This window comes from Gambusia affinis, linkage group LG03 (genome assembly GCF_019740435.1).
Source record: "Gambusia affinis linkage group LG03, SWU_Gaff_1.0, whole genome shotgun sequence".
Classification (NCBI taxonomy): domain Eukaryota; kingdom Metazoa; phylum Chordata; class Actinopteri; order Cyprinodontiformes; family Poeciliidae; genus Gambusia; species Gambusia affinis.
In genome coordinates, this window is record NC_057870.1 from 13,626,985 (window position 1) to 13,645,041 (window position 18,057).

At 38.0% G+C, this 18,057-nt stretch overlaps 1 protein-coding gene across 7 annotated transcripts in view; it reads right to left on the reverse strand.

Moving 5' to 3' along the window:
* sorbs3 (sorbin and SH3 domain containing 3) overlaps positions 1 to 18,057 on the reverse strand; it is a 30,704-nt gene that overhangs the window by 1,501 nt on the left and 11,146 nt on the right. For 4 of the 7 annotated variants that reach the window (XM_044111243.1, XM_044111241.1, XM_044111245.1 and 1 more), the window contains exons 2-20: positions 17,168 to 17,238; positions 15,344 to 15,526; positions 14,947 to 15,019; positions 14,590 to 14,723; positions 14,426 to 14,489; positions 13,659 to 13,691; positions 13,493 to 13,580; positions 11,875 to 11,983; positions 9,788 to 9,841; positions 9,518 to 9,625; positions 8,848 to 8,900; positions 5,426 to 5,496; positions 4,784 to 4,845; positions 4,618 to 4,664; positions 4,315 to 4,429; positions 3,516 to 3,641; positions 1,665 to 2,174; positions 1,455 to 1,540; positions 1,251 to 1,357 (exon numbers count right to left, since the gene is read on the reverse strand). In XM_044111243.1, coding sequence (XP_043967178.1) covers positions 1,251 to 1,357; positions 1,455 to 1,540; positions 1,665 to 2,174; positions 3,516 to 3,641; positions 4,315 to 4,429; positions 4,618 to 4,664; positions 4,784 to 4,845; positions 5,426 to 5,496; positions 8,848 to 8,900; positions 9,518 to 9,625; positions 9,788 to 9,841; positions 11,875 to 11,983; positions 13,493 to 13,580; positions 13,659 to 13,691; positions 14,426 to 14,489; positions 14,590 to 14,723; positions 14,947 to 15,019; positions 15,344 to 15,526; positions 17,168 to 17,179 — 2,035 coding nt within the window. In that variant the 5' untranslated portion in view covers positions 17,180 to 17,238. The remainder of the gene's footprint in view (positions 1 to 1,250; positions 1,358 to 1,454; positions 1,541 to 1,664; positions 2,175 to 3,515; positions 3,642 to 4,314; positions 4,430 to 4,617; positions 4,665 to 4,783; positions 4,846 to 5,425; positions 5,497 to 8,847; positions 8,901 to 9,517; positions 9,626 to 9,787; positions 9,842 to 11,874; positions 11,984 to 13,492; positions 13,581 to 13,658; positions 13,692 to 14,425; positions 14,490 to 14,589; positions 14,724 to 14,946; positions 15,020 to 15,343; positions 15,527 to 17,167; positions 17,239 to 18,057) is intronic. The other 3 variants (XM_044111244.1, XM_044111247.1, XM_044111246.1) reach the window with 3 other exon arrangements.

Here is an 18,057-nt window from a genome sequence, read left to right on the forward strand (position 1 = left end):
TGCAAATTGACACTGGTAAAAAATGTGAAATGTAAATATAGCAATGATTCTGCAGACAAGTGCTTACTGACTAGTAAATAATGTTGCCATAAGGATGCATGAACACGGACATCCCTGCTCTTCTAAAGATAGCTCTCCACTGTCTGTAGGTAATGGTTCATCTAGATGATATATATCTGAGTTCATTAAAAATTCTTATAATATTTTTCAGGAAAAAAAAATATTACCAAGAAAGAAATGTTAAGTCAAGAAAGATAATTGCTCTCCTGTTTTTAGTCAGACTATTCACTAACTCTGCTTCTATATCTTTAATAAGCTGGAGTATTTCGGATGAAGTTTATCTTGTCTACAATATATAAAATGTCTTTTTTTGGTAATAAAATTTCTCTTTTTAGCATTTCCACATATGAATGAATGTACAAATCTTATATTGTGCTTCAAAAGGCTGTGTTCAGGGTAGAATAAACGAGTTCAGCTATGATTCATATTCTAGATTATAAACTGGAACTGATCAAATGCCGTCTGGAATCATAAAACAGCCCTTGAATTCAGTCCTAAATCAGAACCTTTGATCAAATAGCAACTTCATCATCATTAGGCTCCATAGAAGAAAATTGTCATATTATAGAGCTTAATCCATTCAGCACTAATTGAACATGTCAACCAGGCAATCAAAACTATTACAGGTATAAGAGACAATTAAATAATAACCCCCTGGCTGCCCTGGGTAAAGAGCCAGATGACACATTTGAAGATGAGGATCCACAGAGATATGTTATGTAACATGCAATTTCAGTGCTCTGGAAATGTTCTCTAGATTCCCGCAGCATTGCGTAAACTCATGATTTTATGACACAAAATGTACAGCAGCTTAGTCAGCAACTGTGACTTTTTTTATTTTTTAAGCAAGGTGTGAAATAAGTACAACTTGTTGAAGATTAGACTATTTAGTGCACAATTTATAAAAATGTGTACAAGGAAAAGTTTCCGCAATCTTTATTCTGGAATTTAGCCTTTTAAAACACAGAGCAAAAGAATCTAAGAGGTTCTCAATGTAACAAATGTTTCACATTATAGAACTCGGACAGTAGGTGGCGCTATTTGAGATCCTTTTCTTCATTTGGTCTGAGCTATGTACATTATATCCTACATATTTTCAAAGACAAGTGTGCCTGGGTCCTCATGGGTTAGTTAGCTCGCAGTCAGACTTGCCTCATTTAAAGTGATGATGAAAACAGAAAGTCCGTTACCTACAAACCAGCCGTCATCACATTTTTCCATCACTTGCACAATGTCCCCTTCTCTGAGCTCCAGCTCATCTGCATTCTGGGGTTTGTAGTTGTAAACAGCTTTATACCTACAGTTCAAAACACAGACAAATTAATGCAAATGGTTTCACATAATCCATCTGTTCTACAGCAAAGCTAAAAAAAAAATAAAAAAAACAGACGTACGGTTGACGTTGCCCCACTACTGAACCAGGATTGCTCTGTGAGTTGACATGTGCATTCAAGGGAGCGTACAGGCCTGGTTTTGCACCCTGGAGGGCAGAACAATTTTCACATCAGTTAAAGTGACATCATAAATATTGCTGTATCGACACAAACAAGGAAAACACAGGTGTGGGCATGCTGTGATGTTTGAGGGCGGTGGTGAGAGCAGACCTGTGAGGGACCAGTGTATCTGGGACTGCTCACTGAAGGAGCTGCCGCTCTGTGCATGGACGCTGAAGACTGAGAAGAAGGTGAAACTGCTCTAAATGTGGAGTGTGCTGCAATCAGGTTGCTGTTCTGGTTGGTGGGAGAAGCCGCACTGGGGGTGCCGTGGGGAAGTCGATGGTGTGACAGTGTCTGGTTGGGGGAGCGTGACTGTGAGCCGCCATACGGGACAGGAGACGATGGCTTCAAAGGGGAGTGCTCAAGTGTGGGGCTGAGGGAAGGCGGCGTGAAAGGAATCAGTGGTGACCGCGGGGACGGGGAGTGGAGTGGACGCCCCGGACTCTGCGGTCCAGGAGACATGGGCCCCGCTGAGAAGTCATCCGTGGAGTATTTGGTGCGGGGCATCTTGTTGACCTGGACGTAAGTGGCCGGGAAGATGCCGCTACGGTTCGTTCCAGAGATCCTGCCCTCCAACCACTTATCGTCAACTTGCCTGGTTATGCAGATCACTTCGCCCTGCCGGGGAAAAGAAACAAAATTAGGAAATGTTGCTTCATGTGTAATGTTTTGGTCATTCTGAGATGCAGAACTTAAAGTGTTGTTTTCTGCTTAATGAGTTCTCTGCTGTAAACCCGTCCAAACAAACGAGGATACGCTGCTTTTTAAAAATTGTTTTGCACTGAGATTTTATCTTTAACAAAGCAAAATAACATAAGTTTATTTAGTAAAATCTAAAAGTACATAGGAGAAAAAAATCAATTAAAATTAAGTGACTTAATGCCAAAAAAGGTCAAATAATACAATAAAAATAAATAGGCAGTTAAAATATGAGTAAAAGTATTATTAATATTTTTGAAGCATGTAGAGTTCCTCATTATTGTGTTTTTTGGTTTTGGTATTTATGTACTGTGTTTACTTTGATTGAATTTACATTGGCATTCTGTCCTGGGAGAACTGGCAACTGGATTAAATATTTTCCCTTGTAAGCAACTTGTCTCACTCTAGAATTGACTTAAAATTATTTGACAATTTCTTGATTAACTTTCCCAAATTTATTGGCAGCAACAACTGCTTCTACAAAAACAAACCATTACTCTTCACAACTTGATCATGTATTTTACATATTTGATCAAATACAGGCACATATTTTTTATGGAATTTCCAGCAGAATATTTGATCTGCTATCAAACACAGAATTTTATTTTTAAAAACCTATTTACTTCATTTCCCATCAAATCTACTCAATATTTACTGCAATATTTTCACTGTAAGCCCCACAGGCCTTTATGCTCAAATTTCATCTCAGTATTTTCTCCTCTGTGAGTACAGTTTACTGTATAAGGCAGAAAGAACAACTTATTCTGTTATTAAGATACGTTTTGATGGGATTGTAAGATTCAAGAATGCTTTTAAGAATAATTTCAAGAACACTGAAATATCTTATGAGCATAAAAAAGGAGCTTGTCTGGGAGTCATTTAGCTCAAGTCCAAATTGCTTCTGGGTCCAGTTCAATCACAACAAGTAGTTACGATCCCCCCCCACTTTGTCATGGATTAAACAAACACCTGACTAGATAATGAGTTTGAGCAGAGCTGATGGGTGGATCGTATTGCAAAGTCAGATTAGCTGATTATTCTTTTTTTGGGATACAAAGCTAACAAAAAACTCTTCCAAAGTCTTTAAAAAGTGTTTTATATATATATATATATATATATATATATATATATATATAAATTCCAAATATTTGTTCAAATATTTGAACAGCAAAACTGTCAGTCTGCTTAGTCCTACTTTAAAGTCTTTTGTTTTGACTTTTTTTTCTACAGTAATGAAAATTGTCAAGGTGAACCACTCACTTTACGAAAGGAAAGCTCAACAGGAAGGTCAGCATTGAAGTTATATAGAGCTAGAGCTTCTCCATACTCCAACACCTGGAGAGTAGGAGACTTGATTGGTGTCGGCTTCTCTGTGGGAGGTAGAATCTGAAATAAAAGACAGAGTTAAATATAAAATTTACAATTACATTACTTTACAAAAGCATTCATATATCCCTTAAAGGTTTGTTCATATTTTGTTAAACTTCAGAGTGCCTCATTGGTATTTTTTGTGATGGATCAATACAATAGAATGTGTATTCGTAAAGTTGAGGGAATAATATGCAGAGTTTTATTTATTTATGTGCTTTAAATATTGTAATCTGAAAGATTTGGCATGCATATGTGTTCAGCCCCTTTACCCAGAAACTGCTACATAGATTCCAAGGTAATAAATTACCTTTAGGATTGGTGTAATCCAAAAAGTTTCCACCAACCCACCAGTTGGTTTGCAGTAAGTCCAGTAAGATTAAAATACTGGACCATAATTTAATCTTATGGCCCAGTCAAAGACCAGACCTCAATCCAGATGTGAATTTGTGGCAAAAATTGAAAAATAACACGCCTCCAGTCAGATTAAGCTTCCGCTATATTACCAGTAAGAAAGGCTACACCTTTCAGCCTCAAGATGTGTAAAACTAGCGATGTGGTCAGAAGGACTTTGATTTACCTGTAGCAAAAGGCTGTGGACACAAGAAAACTTCCTTCACGTCACATAAATTACATGTGCAACACCCTTTGAGTTTATCAGAGAAGTAAAAGACAGTAGGCAGAAATTCACCTCCACATAAGAAGTTGGGAAAATGCCAGCTCTCCCATGATGCTCCCCTTCAAACCAATTGGCATCTACCTGCCTGTGGATGTAAACAATGTCGCCTTTCTGCAGTGTGAGCTCCCTGAGCACAGCACAACACAAGAAGAAGGTCATTTTATGAAAAGCAACACAAAAGGTTGAACAGTAATTACAAATTGGTATTGTGACAATTATTTAGACTGCAAATTTCACCCTAAGCTTACATGTAAAATTTAAGAGATCACATTGAAAGGAGAAGTTTACTCTGATTTATCTAGGTACATATTTTACCTGGGTGACTGAGCCTGGAAATCAAACTTGACTCTTGCAGCTTTCATCTGCAAATGCAAAAAGAAATCCGTTAAAAGACTTGCATTTACCACATTAGCATTTAAAATTTTGCAATGGCTTTGACAATTCAGACTTTTTAGATCAACAGAGAATAATAAAAACACACCTTTTTCTCCTCTTTTTTTGATGTAGGCTCCATACTTTCATTTGCAGTGGAGAGACGTCCTACTGGGAAACACAAACCGGCATAAAGGTATCAGAGAATATGAATGCTGGTTTGTTAGGCTTGCTTATTTTTAAATGCTCTGCTATTTTAAGGCCACTGCAGCTTTAATAAAGGCTAAAGTTCAAAAGGATACTTGAACTTCCCAGGAAAAAAATAAATCCTTGATAATGCTAATCTTTAATCAGGTCTTCTGAGTTTCACTTCCTATTTTTGTGAGCTTCCTCCCCACCCATTAACAGCTGTTTCTAAAGGGAAAAACAAAAAAAAATGCTGAGACTTTCCACAACCTCACTATCGTCTTCTCATGGAAGCGATGGTAAGAACAGAACAGAACATGAGTAACAAAGTAAAACCATGAGACCATTAGGATATATTAGATTACTTGAAGCTTTCATCAAATTTACTGGATGAATGGTCGGTTTCTAAATATGTCAATAAGAGGCCAGTCATTCAACAAGAGGGAAAAGCCCGACAACTTGTTAACAATGCATTATTGTTCTTGAAATCCACCTCTTTTCTCATGTATGTCTCTGAGGAAAAATAGGTTTGAATACATGTTTTTATTTATTTATTTTTTTTTACCATGTGCAGGAACAGAAGTTGATGGTAAGAAACCAGAGCGCTGGATGGGTTGCTTAGATGCTACCAGGTTGCTGGAAAGGAGAAGAAAGTCTGAGTCTTTACTGATAAATCTTAACAAACAGTAACAACTAAAAACAGAAACATAATTATTCTCTATGAATGGGACAGATAACATCAATGAGCTTTATAAGAGTTAAAATATGAAAACCAAAATAATTTTCTGCCACACCATTCCTTCCAACAAGAGTTCACAGAAACTCTTGTTGCCCTTTCCCCACATGTTGCTTTCCACTGATGGTCAGCTGGCTGAAAGAAGATTACTACGCTTTTCTCTCAGTTTCAAATAAGAAAAATGTGTTCTTTGAAAGTTTTTCTGGTATCAACAAACACAAAGTCCATCCATCCATTTTCTGTTCACCCTTGTCCCTAATGGGATCGGGAGGGTTGCTGGTGCCAATCCCCAGCTCAAACACAAAGTCATGTAAACTAAAGGTTCACAGCATTGTGAACAAGAAATGTAGTGCATTGTTTTTCCAAACTTACGATGAACAATCGTTTGAAATAATCACGACTTATTAGTGGTTACTGACCTAAATAACCACTAATATAATTTCTACATAAACAAACAGCTCTAAGTCGATCTACCAAACCCTTTTATTAGTCTGTTATTTAAATGTATAAATACTCCATGCATTATGATTTTGCCTATTTCCATTTTGTGTTTGGGTCTTTCTCCACAAAAAATCAAGACAACTTCAGAATTTAGTGGGTATCTGTTCTATGTTTCTGCTTAAGTGTTTGTGTCAAAATCTGAATAACAGTGAGTAAATGTTTAAGATCACAAAACGATCTTAGAACCAGTAGGAATAACTGTTTTGTTTCATTTTAAATAAATACAATTAGATAATTATACACATTTGTCTTTTAATTCTTTATTATATACGTGCTTTGATGGCATAATAAGAGTATTTTTACTAAAGGATTGTCATAGAAATGACCAATAATTTAAATAAGCTTTGAAAATTCTGACACTGAGAACTGTCAAAGATTGAGTCAGAATCATTTGGATCAAATACTTCCCTGTGCTGCTCATCTGTCTGCAGCTGGATGTAATACCGTAAATAAGGGGGGAAAAAAACATACTAAAAACATTTAGAGAGCCATAATCGGACCTGAAGTTGAAAAAGATGCATAAAGACAATTACAAAGCTGGCCTTCTAACACTTGAAGAACCTTCACAGGATTAAAGGACTAATGTCCCAACAAGATCTTGAGAAACTCATCCATGCGTTTATCCTTATTAAATTGATTTCTGCAACAGAGTTTTCCCAGCTCTGCCTAAAAAGTCAGTCAAGACAGCTGAAGCTGATCTAGAATGCTGCTGCTGGCATTCTGACTAAAACCAGAAAAATGGAGCACATCACCCCAGTTCTAAAGTCCCTACACTGGCCCCTTGTAGCTCAGAGAATAGACTCGTAACAAACTTTCAATTTTCTTGTTGCTGAAAATGTGCTATACATATAAAATTGCCTTGCAGTTCTAATGATAGCCATGATCATAATAATGACTCAGTGTATTTCTGGGATAGGAAATGACTTATAACCTCAAAAATGTCCACCTTGCTTGACTCTTTTTCTCTTTTTAACTCATTTGCTTTGTTTGAGGCACTGCATCATTGTGTTGTGTTTGCAGCTGGGCACCAATAGCTGAGAAAAATCCAAGACGCTGTATGTTTTACATTTACACATCCAAAGAAAAATCCCTTGAGGACTGGAAGAAGTCCACAGTGCATGAGCTCAATTTAGCAAACAACAGCCAAGAATCCAGGAATGCGTCGCACGCAAGGTAGGAAATGTGGAATGTTGTCCTGTTCTGTCAAAGAACCGACAGAATACTGAAATGAAGCCTGGCTAACATGACAGCTTTACAACACTTACTTGGAAAGCATAAATATTTATCTAGCAGATGCCCAGCTAGTTGTTACCGTGTTGTTCTCTAGAGATGCAGTTCTGGGATTCCTGAAACAGCAGGAGGACTTCAGGAAGGCAATGACGTAATATCTAAGATTAGGAGGAGGGGAGTTACGTACAGAGGCAAACATTTATTTTCTACGAGATGTTCCTATCTTATGCCTAAATGATTTAATCCAAATAATGTCAAGGATAGGCAGGTTTATTTATGTTGTACCTTTATTGCACAAGGCAATCCAAGGTGGTTTAGAGAACTTTAGCATAATTTTAAAATGTATTCTTTAACAGAGAGCCAGAGGAATGATTTGAGATATGATCCATGTTCCTGTTGTTGATGAGGACGCTACAGGGACCAGAAAAGACAATCTTGCAATAACGTAAACTCCTGAAAATAAAGACATGCACCAGCTTTTCTGTGTCCTGTTTCAACAGAAGTATCTTTATTTTATTCTGTGAAAGTCTTCCAAATGCTCATTTATATGGTTGTAGAAAATAATAATAACAACAGCTCATGAAGTGACTCGAAGATATGAAGTTGTGTGTTGTCAGATGCTTGAGTATTATCTATTCTGCATTAGGGAGTTTGTATAGAGGCTCAATAAAAGAGGTCAAACACTAACCCTGTAAGGAGCCGCACAATTCATTTCCTTACCCAGCTTTATAATTTCCACATGACACAAAGTGTTCCTTGTTTGCCAGATAAGATCCGAACCAGCTTAGTACAGTACCCGACAATCCCACTCATTCTTCTGGCCTGTTAAGATTAACTCTTTTAAATGCACCACTTAGAATAAGTAACACCAAGGCAGAAGGTCTAGATCCATCACTTTCAATATGTATGTCATTCAAAACTTTTACCAATGCAGTCCTAGTGGTGTAGTGTAATCCAAGGCCTGACCAGAAAACAACAAAAATAATTTCACTTCTCAAACTACTCCTTATCAAGCTTCTACTCAGTTTCTCAAGCTGCCTTATTTCATAAAAATGTTGTTTCGTTTTCCACTAACTGGTGAGAGGAATGCATTATTGTAACATCAACATGGACAAAACGGGACACATTTGTTACCCTTTATGTGCTTCAACCCCTTAATGCAAAGCATTGTTGGTGGTTAATGTCTATGAATCGTTTACGATGCGAAGAAAATTTGTAATAAATCAGGTGATGCCACTTTGTAAAAGTCAGAATATGTGTCTCTGACTTTAATATAGTATTTTAAGGAGACTTTTAAAGTTGCACATTAGTCAAATCTAAGTTTGTTTACATATCTCATGAGAGAATGAAACTACAGCATATCACATCTATACAACAGAACATAAGCATCTAAACTCACACAAACATACCAAAAAACTTTTAAAGCTGCCACCGAACAAACTCAGATGTGACATTTCTTGTATTATTCACCTGTTTTTTTTTATCAAATGACTATATTTCTGTGCTGTCTTTGGACTAACCTGTGGTTGGTGGTGCCAGCCTTTGGAGCCAGTGGATCCCTGCCTGTGGCCTCCTGCAAGCACAGGGAACAGTGTGTGAACACGCAGTTTGTTCTCTGCAGAGGCTCTCAGCCTTCTGTATGTTCTCACAGCTCAGAGGAAATCTCACAACAACTCAGACAAAGTAGAGGTGCTGACCACTCCCAGCTGAGCGCAGGAATCCCCTGGGTCCTATCCTCCTCTGCTACAAACAACAGCCCTGCTCTCGGTTTGTCTGGGCTGTCTGTGAGTTCTCCTTTGACTCAATTGCACAAAAAGCAAAGAAAGCACTCGGCTGGGAATTTTTTCTACAAGTTGCTGTGAAACTGAAAAGAGAAAATGCCAAATAACTTGATCAAAAAGATTTACTTTGGTTTTGTCTTATTCTGAAAGGTCTTCATTTGCTTTGGAGAAGTGGCAAGCAAGTGAATCAGAAAGCAAATCAGTCTGAGTGCAGTTCAGGCAGGCAGTTCTCAGGCAGTCATCCAGATCAGAGGGAAAAAGAACGTTCATATTCACAGTTTGCAAGCAAAGGGTTCACACAGCTTTCATTGGGGGTGTGGGGAGGGAAGGTGTGCTGGGATTTTTGCTAAATCACAGAGAAGCAGGATGGGGGAGTGGTTCAAAGATATTCAGTAGGGGGGCTCAGTACCTCACCCCGGCCTCGACGCTGCTTCTTCTGAGAAAGTGTCCTCTCCAGACCCTGAATCTCCGAGTCCAGCTCAGCTTCGAACTGGCTCAGCTCAGACTGCAGACTGGCCTGAGCCCCAGCAATTATAGTGTTGGAATGCAAGAATAAAATACTACCACAGAGTCTGATATTTGTAGCTTGTAATTTCCTCTCTAAGCTTAAAAAAAAAAGTGAAATATTTTTAGCAGAAGTTAGGAAAGGCTACATGTAGTTTATGTTGTAGATGCTCACCTCAATGGAAGGGGATGCTGGTTTCTCAGGCTGTCTCTTCTGGGACAAATGAACCTAGAGAGGGTATAAAACCACACTGCAGTTGATTTTTTTTGCCTCAGATTGGAGTTGAACTTGCTCATAATAACCTACCACAATATGGTGTACCATAAGTACTTTTAACAGGAATTTATCCCTAAATAACAGCTTTGTAAAATTCTAATTAAACTAGAATAAATTATCCATAAGGCATGAACCTTATAAAGCTGTATTTAATTTAAAATTAGCATTAAAATGTTACAGTAAGAAAATTACATCCCATCATTATGCATCATGACATGATTGTGATGATCATTTGGAGTGTCTTTTGGGACAGGTTTTTAAATTTATCATGCATTTTATACCTGCCTGCATATCACTATGTTTGGTAGAATTGGCAGAGTTTATTTAAATTGGTTGTTTCTTAATTAGTTTTTAAGCAAAGAGCAGGGTTACCTTTTTTTTGTTTTATCTTCATCTAAAATCAGCTGAATCTTAGACTCTGTTTGGTGTTCCAGCAGTACAGTGATCTCAAAGACACAACTAGACTTGTTTAGAAATGTATAAATCAGGCTAGCATTAAGGTTTTTGAGAGACATCATTATGAATGCTACTAAAAATTGGTGTGTATGATCAAAAGCAGAATCCATGCAAGGGAAATTCAACCAAGTAACATATACTCCACCATTAGAGACAATAGCAGCAGTTAAATATCTTACCAGAGTCAGAAAACTATTATCTTCAGCTAAAAAACCTAGCTTACAGACATAATGAAAAGCCTCAAATGCATATATCCCAACTGTGAGTGTGTGTGAACTTTTAAAGTGTCAGAGTATTTAAAGTAAAATATACTTTACAGAAGCTGAGTGCATGTCTTACTACCCTGGTCCTTTATGTAAACTTTGGTTAGTAAAACGCTGCTTTATCTGATTTGGCACAAATTTGTGGACATCTAATAAATTCAATAAATCAACAAAATCATTTTAACCCAATAATGAAAAGGTCAAATTCCACAACGCAGACATCAAAGTAATACATTTAGAACTTGCCAGAGCATATTTTGGGCTCCAAATTACAAACCAACACATTTTGTTACATTTACTAGCTGAACAATATTTCTTTTATTCTTGCTGCCGGTTCTGTCAAACATGACTATAAAAGGCACTGAAACTGAGAACCGCAAACCACTTGTCCCATTTTTTTAAAAACCTTGGCTGAATTCATCTCTCTGAATGCCAGACATACTGTAGTCAACCCGTCTACAATGTCGCACGGAAGCAGCGCAGCACCTGATATGGTCCATGAGCTGCTTTTCTAAGCACCGTCCAGGGGATACAATATTGTTCATACAGACAAAATGAAATAAGTCCCCATGCTGCGAGCCATTATGCACCAGAAGAGGTTAACACCATAATACAGATCACAAGACCCATCAGGTCCCAGGGGGGAGTAGAAGCAAAGATTTATTTTCTTCACAAGACCTAACTTACAATGTGTTCACCAGAACACAGTGTTTCAGTGTAAAAAACAAAACAAAACAAAACAACAAAAACAACAACTTCGAAGCGCCACACCTCTACAGGGAGAGAGGGTTTACAATAAAAGAGACGGTGCAGAATAAGCAGCACTAAATTACAGCAATCTGACACTATGAGATTAGTAGATTAAAACGTTTAAAAAATGTTTACAAGACTCCACTCTGCAGAAAATCTGATAACTACCAGAGATCATGCCTTTTCTTGACTGAAGTTATCTTTAAAATCTGTTGAACTCACTAACTAAAATAACTGAGCTCATCTTGTAGGACTGAACACTGGAAAAGGGGAGTATTTACAGGTTGCATTGCATGAGAAGATGTAATCTGAGGAGTTAGACAATAATCCTTCAAGAAAAGGTGACCAATCTGCTTATGAGCTCCTCACTGGGAAAACGGCAAACAAATACAGCCATTAGAGCCAACAACAACTTTAGATCCATTTAAAGACTGGAGAATTAGATGTGGGCTTTGAGTTGGAATCAGAGCTTTAGGGAGTCTATATTTAAAAAGTGACGGCATGGGGGGTCCATACCTGGCTGTTACTCACTGAAGCGGAGCTCCTGTCAGGCTCAAAGTCGAATATGCTCTTGGGTTGAGGTTGTTGCTTTCCAGGGTCAGACAGCTTGTCTACATCTTCGCTCCTAAAACGTAACACCCCAACACAAACGCAAACACACAACTTAAACACGGCGTCATTGTAAGTGCCTGTGGCAACAAATCCAAACTCGCCTCTGCAGCACGTTTTGTCTGAAAAGGAACTGGCGCGATGTTTTGGGTTGGTAATCACAAAAGCAGTCAGCTGCCGTCTGTGTGATGTAAAAATAACTAATCACTGATGAGTTACGATCTTGGGTTCTAGGTGCTGAAAAAATGTCAACACATGAACTTTAGCACAAGCATCAATTTATTTTCAACAGGCCTGACTGACTAACAGTGTAACATTTCTTGATTCGGATGAGGAAATTTATTTTTTCTACAATTTCTTTTATTTGTAAATCCTTCACTTTTCCTTCTGTTGGTTGCAATACGTTCTGACTCAGTCACCTGTGGACCTCCACGTTACACTTGCACTTGGCTCAGCATAGTGCAATATCGTCACTTTACGGCATAAGCAATACAAATAAATTGATTTCAGAGCTCAGCATAGTTTTCATACATCGTGACCAAAGGTGAGGTGATAGACACACCTTCTTTCTGGGTAAGACCATAAAGTAAAACTGGAGGAAATTTCAAAAATAAACAGAACTTTAACCAGATCTAGGCAATGTGGTCTGAACCACAGTGGCATTCCACTTGATCAGGTTGCATGATGCATACAACAACACTTCAAGTTTGTGTTTTATCTCTAAAGATGTTTCACAGATTTGTAGCTGGGAGAAGTAAGTCAGGCGCTATCCGTGCTTTCAACAGGAGGAGAAAGATAACAAATTTAGCAGTTTTTTGTTGTCCACATCAAAGAGTACAAGTGGTTTGAATCATTTCATTTTCAATACAAAGCTCGAGTTTGGCTGCACTGAAAAAACAACACATTGTGCTTACACATCATAAGGTACACTCTGTAATTTATGATCGAAGATAGCTATGACTTCTTTTGACCAAAAATCATATCACACAGGTGCTGAACAAAAATAGCTCAAAATGCAACAAAATTATCAGGAAAAACATACAATGCATTGAGCCGAGCATCTAATCGTCACATCAGTCTCCTGCAGTGACCGATGACTGGAGATTAAGAGAAACATCTTCCTTCTGCAGCCATGAAAGAGCAACGTGCATAAAATCTATATGAAATGTTTAATTAGATCTAGCTCTGCAATCTGCACATCAAAATGACACTATATGTTACAGAATGAAAGAATTAATTTCAATTTTAAGTAAAATTCTGTGTTTCCAAAAATGTAAAGCTCACTGCAGAATAGGTGAGTTTGACCTATTTTCATTTGTTTGATTTGACTGCAGGGCACTGGCTTCTATTTTCCAACCACAGTGAAAACACCAAACATTTAAGCTGTAATGAAAATGCATAAAGATGTGAAGTGAGTGACAGCCTATCTCAGATTGTTATTTTTTGAGCTTGTCTTCTTGAATGGAGAATAATTAAAAACTATCCAGCAAACTGGAAAAAGTCTCATCAGATCCAATAAACTCACCAATCTGGCAGGGATCCATACGGCGTCAGTCTAAAGAGATTCTTGTCTTCTTCTAAGATTTTTTCTCTCTCTGCAGATGACTGGAGCCCTGTGGATTAGTGAATCATGAAAGAAGAGTCCAAAGAAAAAATGCAATGAGGATAAGCAGTACGTTGGGTCCACTCACGTTCCGGTGACCACCGCTCTGAGTCCTCTAGTTCTGGTTGAAGTAAACAAAGAGACTCATTTGAAACTTTTCGCAACTATAAAACGCAGCAGTAAAAGTCAGATATGATTTTCAGCACATCCACAGGAAAAGTAAAGCAAAAAAAAAGGTCAAACGGAAAATTCTCTCTATTTGCACAATCTTGAATCTTTGCAGTACTCTGGGTAGTAATCATTTTCATAAGCACTAATGTGTTAAATTATAAAAAATAGAACTGGTTAGAGGTACTTTGTTCAGTACTTCTAAGAAATTCAGAATGTTAAAAGTTGTCAACAATTTTTGAGGGGGGTAAATTATACCAATACTTCTTTTATAGTGTTTCATATTGCACTATAATTTGTTTTCATTTTTAGTCACTGATAAAATGAGTCAGAAAGGTGAGAGTTGTCTCAAGGCACCAGTTCATAAGATAAGACAAACATTCAAAAAATCTCTTTAAAACAACAACACCCAAATTCCTGATAAAATAGTAGTAAAAAAAAAATTGTTTTTCACGGCACATGAAAGAGATGAATGATTAACGCTTAGGAGGGGCTGAGAAAAGAGCCTGGATTACTGTCAGACCTCATGAACAGAAATGCCAGAAGACGTTTATGCTCTTTTTTTTTTTTGCATCAGTAATAAATTGTTTGCCCGATGATCTCATTAGAGGCTGACATACTGACACGGTGGGATTTATTCCATGTTTGCATTTGTTAAAAAAAAAAAGTCGAGGAAGAGTTTCTCACCCTCAGGCTTCTTGTGAATCTGTCTGAACATGCTCCTGTACCAGTCTCTGGGCTTGTTCACGCTCTGGTGCGTGCAGGGAGGAGAACAGACAAGAGAAATCAACCTGACCATGTTGTTGGATCGCGCAGGTTTTAGCGAGAAGTTCTGGTTATTTGTATTTTACCGATCTGGACGCGATGGGCATCCCCGTCTCATCCACTGGACCGATTCCTGAGTACTTAATAAGCCTCCCCTCGTTATTTGGTGCCCAGCTGTGTGGCAAAGTGGAAGAGCCCTGGACTCCATTGGGCAGTTCACCTGATACCCACAGCCATGAAAAAAAAAAATCACATTATTTTTCTGATTTATTACTGAGTGACAGGGCCCAACGAAAACATACAAAATCAGATTTTAAAGGTTCAATTGATTTTTCTGATTGGGAAATCAGAACTTCACTGTTCCAATTACAAATGGAAAGTAAAAAATGCTTTCCAGTTGTGAAAATTTGAAACTTTTTAAATTTGAAACATTATAAATTTACCTTGCGACTGTGAAGGTCCATAGTACGATCCGAAGCTCGGAGTCACTGGACCTCCTCCATTAAGCTCTGGCTCCTTGAGTAAACAGAAATATCTAAATAAGTCCTGCAGTTCATATAGAAAGCATATTTCTGGTTGTAAATGGTGACTTTGTTTAAAAATAATTTATTGATTTGAAATTGTTCTCCAAATTGAATTTAATTTAGATTAAAAGTCGAATGAAAAACAAATTAAACATGGAGATGTTTTAAGTCTTTTTTTACACAGTTGGTAAATGTGACTGGCACATGCATGCCTGTGTGTACAAAGCATGTAGTGCAGTCGTTTTCCACAGGGAGGAGCACTTGTTTACTATTACAACAGGCATCACATTAATACAGCCTGCAGGGAATGTCATACCTTCACAGCGCCAGATGTCAGTCCTGTGGAGCGAAACGGACTCAGCGGAGGAGTAGGGAGTCCAGGGGAGATGACCACCACATGCTCTGGAGACGTCAGGATGTGCTGGCTTGAAGAAATGTCAGGCTTCCCAGAAAGATAACTCTGGGAGCCATTTGGATGGCTCGCTACTTCCGCACTTTGCTGCACACAGAGGAAATTATAAAAATATGGATGAACCAAAACAATGCCTGAACTCTGCAGCATTGTGTCTTCCTGTGGACCCTGGATAAATAACGCTCTGAGGAAAGGTCATGTGAACTTGTTAGCAGTCCTGCTATTCTCCAGGGAATAACTGTCCTCTCTGAGGGAAGCCTGTGATGAAAAGATGCTCCAATTTATTTAAAGCACATGCAGTGGGAAGTGGTGTTTGACCATTTTCATCATTTTTCTCACAAGAACTGCAGAAAGGCTTCATTGAAGAATTAAAGTTGATGGGAAGGCCTAAAAGAGCATTGGAGTGTTTAATGAGCTCATTAAGTGTTCACAAGTCAGAGGGTGGAGCAAGACGTCAGGATGAGGATAAAAATGTCAACCGCGAAGTCCAGTGGTCTCCTTGGTGATTCTTGTCCTTTTCAGCCACCTCATGATTGAGAGTTTAAGCCCACCATTGAAACACTCTGTGTTTGAATCAAGTGCTTTGGTCCTTTCTGTGTGGTTGTCAGGGGACAGGGGGACATACCTGTCTCTTAGTAACAGCAAACGAAAGATATGTTGTTGTGACGCAAACAGTACTGACTTGATCAATAGCAGGGCTGTTTATCACTTTTACTACTACATGATTTAATTCAAACTTGCTTTTTCTAGTTTCCATATGTCTCAAATGTTTGTCAGACAGTGAATAATGCTATCAGGGGTTTCCTGATCTGGTCACACCATTTAAAAAAAATTCCTGTCAGTTCTAATACCTGGAGTTAGCCTACGGTCTGTGATTTTATGCTAGCTGCACTAACATTAGCCTAGCATTTTAGCTTACTGGTCCACATAAAACCATGGTAAACTGGGGAAGGCTAAGAGTTTATTGAAGGCTGTAGTTGCATGCAGATTCACTTTTATCTTTATAAACAAATGATAAAGCTTTGTGGGGTTCTGGTGACACATTCTGCGTAGTAATTGTTTTAACCAAGTGAACCCATATTGGAGCATATTATTGATGCCAACCTTGTGGAAACTCTTGATTGGGGAAAATCAGCTGATGCCAAGAAAAAAAGAAAAAAAAACAACCAACCAAAGAAAGAACAGATTCTGCAGAGTCCTTAATGCTGTTGGTGAGTGAGACACAATAACAATACTCAGTGGTGGTTTCTTAAATTGGCCACAAATGCATTTGGTGAAGGCTTCATTAGAAAGGAAGTTGCATGAGCGCCAGTTAAAAACAAACAGCTGCAATTTATTTGCTGCTTGTGGCCAAAGCAAAATTTTCTATTGGTTTTATGTCTGAGCTGAACTGGTAATCCTTTGTTTACTGCTGAGAATAGCATTATACACTTTGTTCAATCCCAAAATCTCAGATAATTTCTAATATTTTAATTGGTTGGGGTGGAGAGCAGAAGAAGGGCACCATACAGGGGAGGGCCACAAGTTACAATACTATTGTAGACTATGTAGTGAAATGTAGTGTGTTATTTTACTCCAGTTCACAGCTTCTACTTTTTTGAGCATTGATTTGAATGTAGGATTACACTGGAACATGGAAAAAAAACACATTCCCACTGACAAATAATCCTGACTCCTAACTGAGGCAGAAGATTCTGATCAGGACATTTAATAAAGAAAATGCTTTACCTGAGTCTGCATATGATCAGTTATGGTTCCTCTGTGGCAGAGATCAATATTTTGCTGTCAGCATGAAGGATCTGCAAAGACACATAGTGAATATATCAGGTTTGTTTGTGGTTGTAATTCCATATGAAACGCATCCCATGCAGTTTGTATTTATTTACTTATGTTTAGTTCATTTCTTGTGTGTGTGTGTGCGTGTGTGTGTGTGTGTGAATATTACTCTTTATTAGAGCAAGTCATATGTTTTCCTTCTGCAAATATTACTAAGTTGGGGTGAAGAAATGCATTCAAATCCCAAGTCTTATTTATTGTAAACTCTTTATGTAACTTCCGAAATTCCAGCTCAAAGCACTTGAACAAGACATAATCTTATCAAAATAGTGTGAAACCATTTAACAAAGTTTGCAAAGAAAAACAACCTTTGTGCTCTCAGCTGAAACTGAAAAATTTGCATAAGCTATAAACTGAATGACAGAGATTTGCTCACTGTCTTTTATTCAAACTATCTAATATTAATAGATGCCTCTATTAATATGGAGGAACGCTTTAAGACTTTATCTTATATATTTTTTATTCATATGTGTTTTTAAACCCAAGTAGTTAATATTCATGAGTGATTCCCACAGGCCTCTCTGTCATCAATATGCTTTTTTCTCCCAGACGGACTCGACAACTGTTCCATTATTCCATCCAAGCCGTATCCCAGTGAGGGAAACTCAACGTCACCCACATTTTCCTGCAGACCCATCCAAAACCATGAGAGTGACTCACATGCCCCCATCGTTTTTCCCAGTAATACAATTCTGTAATGAGCCTGATTTTTGACGGAGAAGGACAACTACTGAAACTTATACATCAGTTATACCTGCTGTTTCAACATCAAAGACATGGCG